The sequence below is a fragment of the Podarcis pityusensis genome (genome assembly GCF_964106645.2).
Source record: "Podarcis pityusensis genome assembly, chromosome: 13".
NCBI classification, from domain to species: domain Eukaryota; kingdom Metazoa; phylum Chordata; class Lepidosauria; order Squamata; family Lacertidae; genus Podarcis; species Podarcis pityusensis.
Genome location: NC_138038.1, coordinates 48,591,257 through 48,602,661, shown reverse-complemented (window position 1 = coordinate 48,602,661; position 11,405 = coordinate 48,591,257). Strand labels below are relative to the sequence as shown.

Sequence of the window (11,405 nt, the reverse complement as noted above, 5' to 3'; positions counted from 1 at the left end):
GGAGAAACTGAGCTTACAGGGTTAAACAGCTCAGAGTGTGTGTTCTGCCTACTGTGGGGCAGGGAGAGACTCTGCGTCACTTCGGAGAGTCTCAGTCCTTTGTTCTATTCTGCTTTCGTTTTCATGTGGAGTAGACGTGTCTCACGATGCTCTGTGCTGTGATAGATAATGGCTACCTTCTGTTGTAAGCTGTAAATAACGCTGCTTTTAGTTATTAGTACATCTGTGTGAGACTCTGTTTTGTGCACACTGAAGCACAGAAGACAGCAGCTGCTTTCTCTGGACGCTGCCAGACTCTGCTGTTTGCTCAGAGCATTGGAATGCAGGCTGTGAGGTAGAGACCTGGCACAGCTTTGGAAGCAGGCCAGACGCCAGGCTTATCTGGGCAATAAATCAATCTACAGTCTGTGCTTGCTGAAGGATGGTTTCTTCGCAATGCAATAGAAATTGGCATGGGGACCATTTGCCTTGTCTTTTTAAGTTTCCGGTGGGGGTTAGTATGAGACAAAAGGAGAGGCAACAATTATTAGATTTAGACATACCTGATGGACAGGCAGCATTTAGGAAATGGGGGTCTTGAAGGAAGGACAAGCAGGAGCATCTTGAAAGGACTATGATGACATTCTGATGAACACAGGAATTCTTGACAGGGTTATTCTGAAGGGTTTGCCTACTTTCTGTATTATTCATACATGCTTCACAGCAGCAGCACATTGTCTTTTTGCACTCCTTAAGTGTGTTATTTTTAAATATAAAGCAGCTTAGAAATGATTTTAACATCATTGAATGAAAAAATGCCTTGGATTCAAACCTCTGCTTTCCATCTCAGTCCTTCTTGCTTTTGTCTGCCATCCGTACGTCTCTACACCCCTGTGATTTCCCTTCTCTCTGACCCTCTTTCCCATGCATATTTTCTTTTTCTTGAATCATGGAAAAGGGTCCCAAGGGTCATTTAGTCCAACCCCCTGCAAAGCAGGAATCTCAGCTAGCTACGTGGCTCCTTAATGTGTGGACTGGACCACCAGAACAAGGATATGAAAATCTGCCTCCAACAGAACTGCACCACCTGTTCATCTAGGTCAACTGATGCTGGGTAAACATGATCAATAGGCAGAAGACACTGGTCAGCAAAAGGAATTGTCGTCACTCCACTCACCTTTCTTTTTATAGGACATGCTCTACTGGGGGGGGGGGGATACAAAAATCTGTGCTCGGGGAGAGTCTAAACCCTGGTGAGGAAGGATAGGCTAAGAGAGCGTGACTAGCCGAAAGCCCCCCCCAGTAAACTTCATGGTTATGTGCTAAACACACTTTGCTTCTACAATAATCAAACTTCAACACGATTTTGCAGGGAGAGTAATCCATTCCCCACTTCTTTCCAGAACCCACCCACCACCTCAATCAAGTGATCACATCATTAGATATCTATGAGTTTGCTCACTTTTATTCAGCCTTAGGCCAAACATGGATACATGGAAATTATTTAATCTGGGATAGGCTGAAGAGATTGTGATGCTGAGGATGGGGTTTGCATCACTTTTCACCCTGGGATTTCTCCTCAGGCCTCGGGGTGGGCTCCACGGTGCCTGCTGTGCGGGTAAAAGTACAGGAGTATGAAGTGCCGTTGTTCCAGTCAGAGTAGGGGACTACCACCTGGCTGATGGCCAAGAGGGAATCCTTGAGGCTGCCCTTCAAGACTCGGGGATTCACATGGTGACCTTCAAGGAGGGCATTCTTCACCCACTGGACAGAAACTTCACTTGCATTGAGCCCTATGACCATGCCGGTGAGGATTGTCTGTGCTCGCTGAAGGCTGCTTTCTTTATGGTTGGCGCGATAGAGGTTCTCATGGAGACCCTTCCCTTTGTCTTTTTAAGTTTTGGGTTGGGGAAAGTATGAGAGAAAGAGAGAGGCAACAGCTATTAAGTTTAGACATACTTGATGGACAACATTTATGACACCATTTAGTGCTGATTATTTTCTGCTGGATTCTCTGACAAACATTTTTAATCTGTAGATAGAGGGGTGTAAATCCTTAATGAAAGCTTTAAGGAGCAAAGGGGATTTAACTGAAGTTCTTGTGTGTGTGGACCTGAGTAGGAAGATCTGTGGCACATACATGGGGCTTCCTTGAGCTGGATGAGGACACGGTGGGATAGTGGAGATTACAGGAATATTTACACAGCTCCTTCCCCCAACATGTATAAAGAAAGCGCCCAGCACAAAAAGCACCCCAGCCTTCCCAGAGAAGGTATTGGTGTATAGGCTGGGTTTGAAAACCAAGGATAGATAAAAACGTCCCATATCCAATGATACCATCTCTGCACAGTTGCTCCTGGAACAGCTAACTAGGTACGGAGCTCCTTAAATGTGTGGACTTGGCCACCAGGGCAAGGATATAAAAATCTGCCTCCAATAGAAGGGCACCATCTGTTCATCTAGGTCACCCTATGCTGGGTAAACATGATCAACAGGTAGATGAAGCTTAGAAGGATCCTTGGCTGGAGGTGGGAATGGTTTTTAACGGGGGTGGAAATTATTGTGGGAGACACCTTGGCCCTTGCAGGGTACACATTCTTTCCTTTCCTTCTCCCATTGTTACTTTCTGATAAAAACATGCATTTAGTATTGTTCAAGAACGGTGAAAACCTTTCTGCAGAGATAAGAGGAGAATTACTGTTCAGACCTCGACCGGACTGATTGCAGTTGTGTCTTTAGTCAATACTAGCACCGATATCATGGCAACTGGTGGGGAAAGTCTTATCTCAACAGGCCATAATGAAAAGCATAAATAAATTTCCCTAGAAGAGAACTTAATGGACCCAGATGGACACATTCCAAAAATAGGAATGAGAAGGACCCCTTTCTTGTTGTATGCTGATGACGCGGCCATCATCTCGCGTTCCAGACCGGGTTTGAATTATCTCTTGAGGAAATTTTCTGATTACTGTTCTGGAAATGGTTTATCCATTAATTATGAAAAATCTACAATTTTAGTCTTCGAAAGAAGATTCTCCCAGCCTAAATGGGTGCTGGATGGCCATAACCTTGAACAGGTAAAATACTTCAGTTACCTAGGGCTCACATTCCATCATACAGGATCTTGAAAGCACCATTGGCAAACCTCCCTTCAAAAGGCGGAGATTACAAAGCTAGCCATACATAGATTCTTCTTTAAAAAGGGAGGCAAATATGTTCCACCAGCCTTAAGGGTTTTCAACGCAAAGCCCGTTTCCCAACTCCTGTATGCAGCAAATGTCTGGCATAATGGGGACCTGCCAAAGCTAGATGGCTTTCAGGCAAAATTTATACGATCTCTGCTGCAGGTACCTAACTGCGTCCCCAACTCCGTACTTCTGTTGGAAGCTGGTGAATGCCCAATTTCAGCTAGAGCGTGGTGGGCTACCCTAAAACATTGGCTCAGGATTTCAGTGTTTAATCTAGGGAAGGGTCTGTACCAACATTTGACCAATGAGGAATTTGTCAGCAAATGGCAGAAAACCATGGCTAAAAAAGCCACCTCTATTGGTTTGTCTACCCCCCCCAACTGTATTACCTGGGTTATGAAGGCGCCCAAAAGGTTTTAAAGCAAAGATTATGGGACAATGCACACAGTGACTTGCGATCTCGATCACACGCAGTCTGTAGTCCGCTGGCAGCAGGAGTTCAATATGGGTATGTCTTTGAGTTAACATCTTACATCAAAAACCTGACAGTACCTAACTATCGAAGGCTTTTCACCAAAGCCAGACTAAATGTCTTCCCCTCTGCAGTGCTGGATGGTAGGTTGAGAGGAGTTCCCTACCAGGACAGACTTTGCTCGTGTGCTCAAGACATCGATTCCATAAATCATATTTTGTTGCACTGTGCAAAGTATGAGCAGGCCAGGGCTGAACTGATACTACCCTTGCTGGTGCCTTTCCCGGGAAAATCAGAGGCTCACTATGTCAGGTCCCTACTGGAAGACCGGACAAAAGCTAGAACGCTGGCTGCGGCAAAGTTTTTATCGGTGGTTGCAAGAACAAATGAGCCCTATATTCTAAACAAAATGCTTGATTAACCTGGAGGTAGGCTGTATGAATTGTGTATTGATTTGTAATGTTTTGTTGGGTCTCTGGACCGTAATAAAGATTGTTGTTGTTGAAATAAATTTCTGAATTAAGGAGGAAGCAGTCTTGAAATGATCAGTCCCTGAGACGATTTTAAGCAATCTGGAAACAATCATCCCTCTCCCAAACCATGCTTTTCAAAGGAAAACTACGTCCCAACTGTGTTGAGAGTTTTTACCTTCAGGTTCATTGACATTTGTTTTGGACCCAGGGAGGGATGCTCGACAGACGAACTTCAGCTGAAATTCATCTGCGAAAGTTCTTGGGTTCACCTGCGAAACGGGTAGTACTTCAGCGCTGAAGTAAGCTGTGCCACCAATGCTTGCACTTATGACACTGGAGGTGTTACCTGATTGGCCACCTGCCTGCCACGTAATCATCATGCCTTCGGGGACAGAGCCAGTGAGAGTGCACACCAATATTGCACCTAAGGGAACAAAATAGATAGACAGACAGACAGACAGACAGATGAAATTCCTGGTTTTTTAATGACTTTATATTACTGTTTTTATGGTTTTTCTGATATTGCTTTAGTTTTTATGTTGCTTAGTGCACTGTTTAAGATTTAAGCAGCTTAGAAATGATTTTAAAATCAGCAAATGAATAAATGCCGTAGGTTAAAACCTCTGCTTTTCATCTCACTCCTTCCAGTCTTGCTTTTGTCTGCCATCTGTTCTTCTCTACACCCCTGTGTTTTTCCTTCTCTCTGACCCTCTTTCCCATGCATATTCTCTTTTCGTGGAATCATAGAATTCTAGAATTGGAAGGGACCCCAATGCTCATCTAGTCCAACCCCCTGTAATGCTTACTTACTTACTTCATCAAAACTTTTCTAGGCATTACAAATATAGGGCATCCTAAAACATTTAAAATATATACAAATAAACAGCCATGTAAAATATATAATGATGAGGAATTTCATTGGGATTTCTTCCTGCTAAATAGTGCCATTTAGCACTCCAAGAGATACTATTAAAAAAACCTCAGCCCCCCTTGCAGTTTATTCCGGGTTAATCGGATATTTTCATTGTGCCGTGATGTTAGACTACCCAAAAAAGGGGGGGGGGCGCATGCGTTTGCTTAGCAGGTTGTAAAATGGACAGTAGAAAAGGATATGTTCTACAGTGTCTGGCACATTCAAAGAACATCCACAATGTCTATCATTTCTGGGGATGTTTAAAAATCTGCCCTTGACAAAAGCTGAAGGAAAAACATTCAGTCGGGCTACAATAAAGGTCCTGAGTTGGACAGAAATTATTATTTTTGAGATATGTGCCCCTGTTATCTCGGGAGAGCAAATTATATGTACAGCTGACTTGATGTTGTTTCCCCCCAATGTACCTTAATCTGGTTTGACTATTGCAATAAATATATTGCTCACTCAAATTATACAAGGGTTTCAAAATCTGATTTGAATACCAATAGATCTGATTTTCCTATGTAAGAGTTCCTATGTAAGGTTGGCAAGAAAATGGAAATGCAACCCGTATTTTATAGTGCTAGCCCACACCCAATATTCCATCGTGTGTATACCTCGTTCTGCACACATTGTCTCATACATGATTGAACTTGGGAGCCCCAGGAGACGTCTCAAGACAGATGTGAGGGTGATCCGACTGAGACATCTGTCACCCCATTGCCAGGGCTCATCTGGCTGGCCTGGCTGGCTACGCAGGTGTCCCCCTGTTTCATGTGTGTCCCTCCCTAAGCTGCATGTTCAGTGAAAGAAGACGATCATCCCAGGTAGAAAGAGTGTACCGTTCTTCGGTCAAGGCTTGATGATAGCTGCGCTCCCTGTATAGATAGAACCTCCCTGATAGCACCTCCTCTGTAATGCAGGAATCTCAGCTAAATAATTTCAGCTACATAGTTTGTGAGAGCCCTGCCTTCTTTGCCCCATCAGAAGATTGTCTCTTCTGTCCCCTAAACCTACAAAGACCTCAGCACACAGAAACAAGCACGTTTGTTGTTTAGTCGTTTGATTGTGTCCGACTCTTCGTGACCCCATGAACCAGAGCACGCCAGGCACTCCTATCTTCCACTGCCTCCCGCAGTTTGGTCAAATTCATGCTGGTAGCTTTGAGAACACTGTCCAACCATCTCTTCTTCTGTCGTCCCCCTTTCCTTGTGCCCTCCATCTTTCCCAACATCAGGGTCTTTTCCAGGGAGTCTTCTCTTCTCATGAGGTGGCCAAAGTATTGGAGCCTCAGCTTCACGATCTGTCCTTCCAGTGAGCACTCAGGGCTGATTTCCTTAAGAATGGATAGGTTTGATCTTCTTGCAGTCCATGGGACTCTCAAGAGTCTCCTCTAACAGGCACTTACAAATCTTAATAAAAGGGTTTTGGAACCATGGGATCTGTCCCTTTGGAATGACTATCCTGTTTACTGCTGGCAAATAAGCAGAAAAGTTGGAGTAAGAGAATCCAAGGGTTGTTATTGCTCTGTTTCTAAGGGTGGTTCCAGATGCTCAGATTTCAGGTAGATGCATGAGAAGGCTGCATAGAGGATGGAAAGAGAAGCAAACTCACCTGTATCAGCCTGGGAAGAAGTCAGTGGCAGGCTGGCCCCGCAAAGGAGTCCCACAAATGGTAAGAAGATCTTGGCCCACATTTTAGGATTCAGTGTGAATGGCATGTGGGCCACCAGGCCTGCTTATATAGCATCCTGGGAGACTTTGTTTCCCATCAGTAGCTCCACCCAAACAATCCAAGAAGAGGCTATTCTGTGAGGTTCTCAGAAAGTCCTTCCAGAAACTTGAGTGTAATTGGGATTTGTGGGAAATCCTAATAGCTATGGGGAAGTTCTCCTTTTGTTATTATTTGTTATTGTTATTATTATTTGTATACCACCCTTCATCAGCAGATCACAGGCAGTTCAGAACATAAAAGTACAACATGAGAACACAATATATATAATCATCTTCCTTTATCTTCTTTAGAGGACAAGATGCAGAATTAGCAAAATGGTGAAGGAACACTGTGACCTTAATTCTCTGCTGCCTTGTGGCTATTCTTATTAGTGAGAGGGGTTTTCAAGGTAAACCTCAAGGAGTAACATACACCTCAACTGCCTTTATTTTTCTGGGACTGCCAGGGAAGCAATTAACCCAGCACAGATTCTTCATTTGTCTGGAAATTTCCAGATTTAAGCTGCTGTTAAAGGGTCAATTGGCTTGCAGCTACCTTTCACTTTTAGCATAGCAGCAATTTTGCCCATGTCCCTTCTAAAGGTCACTTGGCTCCCCATCTTCCATATGCACCAACCAGTCATTGAGATGGGGGGGGAGGGGGGTCCGGCTTGCACCACGAGTCAATTGTGGTCACCCCCTTGCTACCCTCAACGGGGAGCGAGGAGGTTCGGGCAGGGGAAAACCAGGATTTATGAGGCAAAGATTCTGGCAATGTTCCCCATTATGGTCTGTGGAGTTCACTGCATCCCACTGCGCCACTCAAGTCTATGTCTGCCATCTTGAAGGGCAGAACGGGTGCATCCTGGGAGTGTGTCCCTGGCATGGACGTGTCTCAGTCTCTGGCACGATTTGTGCTGGGTTCCTTAATCTGTGTCAGGTTTCCGTGAATTCTGACCCTCCCCCCTCTGATAGAAGACAGCCAAGGTTGAATGGACTTTATTTCAAATTATTTTTGGATCAGACGAGGAGTGTGATGGAGCAATACAGAGCAAGAGGAATGAACGGTTGCCGAATAGATCTGGCAAGATGCTGAATTTGAGAAAAGATTTTGTGTGTCGAGGAAGAACTCCAGAGCGGAATTTTAATGGTGGAGACTGGACAAGTACTTATGGTCACAATTCGTACGGTAGTTGGTAAATAGTGGAAGGAATGGAATGTGACCTTGTACTATCCAGATAAACACTGCAAAGAACTGAACAATGGAAGATAGTTATTAACTCTCCTAGCACACCAGGTCTGAAACAACAATGTACATTAAGGGTTACACACGTGAAATGCAACAGAGGCGCTGTTTGTAAGGAGGAAACATGTGGTCAGCTGCAAGAATGATGTAACGGAGAGTGACAGATGACAACTGGACACTAAAAAAGAAATGGGAGGAAACGATTGACATATGTTTGCAACAGGAGCAGGAAACCTGATTTTAAGAAATTGTATTAAATTTAAGTAATTTGGTAGGATTTGTAATAACTAGGAAAATTAAAAAAAAAATTAAAAAAGAGAGAGAGATGGGGGGATGGTCTTGACGTCACAATGCACACAAGTTGGTAGGAATCAGGGGCTGTGAATGAACTGCGTCTACAAGAGCACCAGCCAGATGCTGGGCAAGATCTATGACTCCCTGCTGGACCTTCCTGTGGACCTGCAGGTGGCCCACACCCTGGTGGTGGTCTCTATCACTATTCTGCCCTGGACCTCCTTGTGGCCATCTCATAAAATACATGAAAAAAAACAAAAACAACCTAATAACTACCCACGCCCAACACATTTTAGAAGGGCATTGGATTGCAATCAACCAAATGTCTGGTTAAAGAGGAGCATTTTTGCCAGGCGCATAAATGTGTATTATGATGGTGCCAGGTGAACCTCTCTGGGGAGAGCATCCCTCAAACAGGAACCTGCTGCAGAAAAGGCCCGTTCTGATTTTGCCACAAAGAAGTGCCTCAAAAGATGATTTCAGGGTCCATGTAGTTTCATATGGAAAGAGGTGGTGCTTGAGATTATTGTGGTCCTGAGCAATTTGAGGCTTTATAGGTCAAAACCAACAGTTTGAATTGGGCCCAGAAAATAATTGGTAGCCAGTGCCGTCAAACCAGGTTCGGTGTAATATGCTCAAATTGTCTTGCCCTGGTGAGCAACCTGGCCGCTGAATTCTGCTCTAGCTGAAGTTTCTGAACCATCTTCAGAGGCCACCCTACATGTAATGTATTGCAGTAATCTAACCTTGAAGTTACCAGAGCATAGGCAACAGTAGTTAGGCTATCCCTGTCCTGCTAAGCATGTAGCTGGTACATCAGCCGAAGCTTGATGGAAGGCACTTTGCGCAACTGAGGCCACCTGAATAACAGGCACACATTTCCCCTATCTCTCCTGACAGAGGTCATCGTACAGGGCGACCAAAGCAGTTTCTGTGGCAAAATCGGACCTAAACCCTGACTGAAATGGATCTAGAAGTTTCCTCCAAGAGTGCCTGGATCAGGTCTGCGACCACCTGCTCCACAACGTTGCTCAGGAAAGGGAGATTAGCAACTGGCTGGAAGTTAGTTAGATTTTCCTCAGCCTCTTGGGAGTTGTCTCCCATGGGAGAGGTGAAGACCAGGAGTGTTTTCAGAGGCTGCAGAACCTGGCAGGACAGGAGAGGGGAGAGAGCACTTTCAAAATATGAGTCCACCTGCTGTGAGGTTGGAAGTGGTGTGGCTCTCTCCCCTTCCCTTCATATTCCCTCTCCAAATTCCTCCCCATACTGCATTTTTGTACCTCCTGGCAAACTGGGAATATCCCCTCATGGATGCAGTTTAGGACTTTCCATGCCTTTGCTCAGCAGAGTTTCTTTTTCAATGAGAAAAAAAACAAGTGGCTCACGTAAACAACAACAACTTAACAACGACAACATATTATTTATACCCCCCCCATCTGGCTGGGCTTCCCCAGCCACTCTGGGCGGCTTCCAACAGAATATTAAAATACAATAGTCTATTAAACATTAAAAGCTTCCCTAAACAGGGCTGCCTTCAGATGTCTTCTAAAAGTCTGGTAGTTGTTGTTCTCTTTGACATCTGGTGGGAGGCCATTCCACAGGGCGGGTGCCACTACCGAGAAGGTCCTCTGCCTTGTTCCCTGTAACTTGGCTTCTCACAGCGAGGGAACCACCAGAAGGCCCTCGGCACTGGACCTCAGTGTCCGGGCAGAACGATGGGGGTGGAAACGCTCCTTCAGGTATACTGGACTGAGGCTGTTTAGGGCTTTAAAGGTCAGCACCAACACTTGGAATTGTGCTTGGAAACGTACTGGGAGCCAGTGTAGGTCTTTCAAGACCGGTGTCATGTGGTCTCGGCGGCTGCTCCCATTCACCCATCTAGCTGCCGCATTCTGGATTAGTTGTAGTTTCCGGGTCACCTTCAAAGGTAGCCCCACGTAGAGCGCATTGCAGTAGTCCAAACGAGAGATAACTAGAGCATGCAGCACTCTGGTGAGACAGTCTGCGGGCAGGTAGAGTCTCAGCCTGCATACCAGATGGAGCTAGTAAACAGCTGCCCTGGACACAGAAATGACCTGCGCCTCCATAGACAGCTGTGAGTCCAGAACGACTCCCAGGCTGCGCACCTGGTCCTTCAGGGGGCACAGTCAGGACCAGGGAGTCCCCCACACCCGCCCGCCTCCTGTCCCCCCAAAATAGTACTTCTGTCTTGTCAGGATCCAACCTCAATCTGTTAGCTGTCATCTATCCTCCAACCGCCTCCAGGCACTCACACAGGACCTTCACTGGTTCTGATTTGAAAGAGAGGTAGAGCTGGGTATCATCCGCATATTGATGAACACCCAACCCCAACCCCCTGATGATCTCTCCCAGTGGCTGCATGTAGACATTGAAAAGTATGGGGGAGAGGACAGAACCTGAGGCACCCCACAAGTGAGAGCCCAGGGGTCTGAACACTCATCCCCCCCCCACAGGAAGTGATCTGACCATCTAAACAAAGCTTTAATAATAATGAAAACTGTCATAAATGAAACTAAATACAACAACATGAGGCAAGTCCGAGGCAAGAAAACAAGAAGAGGCAGTTGGTTCCTCTTAAGTGAACAATAATGGAACCCACTGAAGGGAGAGGCTGATTCTGGAGCAAAACACACAAGTCCCGCCCACTGGATACCAAGCACTCTGCTATTCAAATAGTAGTTTTTTCTTACAGTCCCCTTCTCACTGTGTCTAATTTGAATTAATCAATTTTAATTTAGCATGTAAAATGGCAAAACATTCTTATTTAAACATTCATCAATTTTTGTACAATCTTGTTTGTTCTCAGTATACAAAATTATATCATCTATCTTGCTTTATACCTTTATACGTTTCCATCCTCATCTAACTTTTTCTCAAACACCCATTTGCACCCTATAGCCCTTTGGCAATTAAGTAAGTGTCCAAGTGTTGTTTTCATTCAATGCTTCAATTTCTTGGCTGTATCTATCCACTTGGCAGCTTCTTCTGCAGGAAGTTTCTTGATGTCTTTCCATGTGTCAGGTTCACAATTAGCTACTGCTCTTGTGGTGTATGATAGTCGCTCTGCTGACACGCCTTTGTTAATTCGTGATGAGCATCTAATTAAA

The 11,405-nt window shown here is 45.0% G+C and overlaps 2 protein-coding genes across 4 annotated transcripts in view; one reads left to right on the top strand and one right to left on the bottom strand.

Annotated features, from left to right (window-relative positions):
* The first annotated feature begins 212 nt into the window (after positions 1 to 212).
* The window catches only part of LOC308462347 (uncharacterized protein), a 68,827-nt gene continuing 57,634 nt past the window's right edge, over positions 213 to 11,405 (top strand). Inside the window, exon 1 of the transcript XR_013979093.1 lies at positions 213 to 493. The gene's annotated coding sequence lies outside the window, so the exon portion shown is untranslated. The remainder of the gene's footprint in view (positions 494 to 11,405) is intronic.
* On the bottom strand, positions 1,429 to 6,870 carry LOC308462346 (uncharacterized protein). 3 transcript variants are annotated; one of them, XM_080980009.1, is made up of 3 exons: positions 6,640 to 6,870; positions 4,288 to 4,536; positions 1,429 to 1,820 (listed from the first exon to the last, which is right to left on the bottom strand). In XM_080980009.1, exons 1-3 carry the CDS (start codon positions 6,743 to 6,745, stop codon positions 1,534 to 1,536), a joined length of 642 nt encoding a protein of 213 aa, XP_080836135.1. In that variant the 5' UTR covers positions 6,746 to 6,870; the 3' UTR covers positions 1,429 to 1,533. The 3 variants fall into 3 exon arrangements, with proteins under 3 accessions (XP_080836135.1, XP_080836136.1, XP_080836134.1); XM_080980010.1 differs by having other exon boundaries at positions 4,459 to 4,536; positions 6,640 to 6,845; XM_080980008.1 differs by having other exon boundaries at positions 1,429 to 1,868; positions 6,640 to 6,839.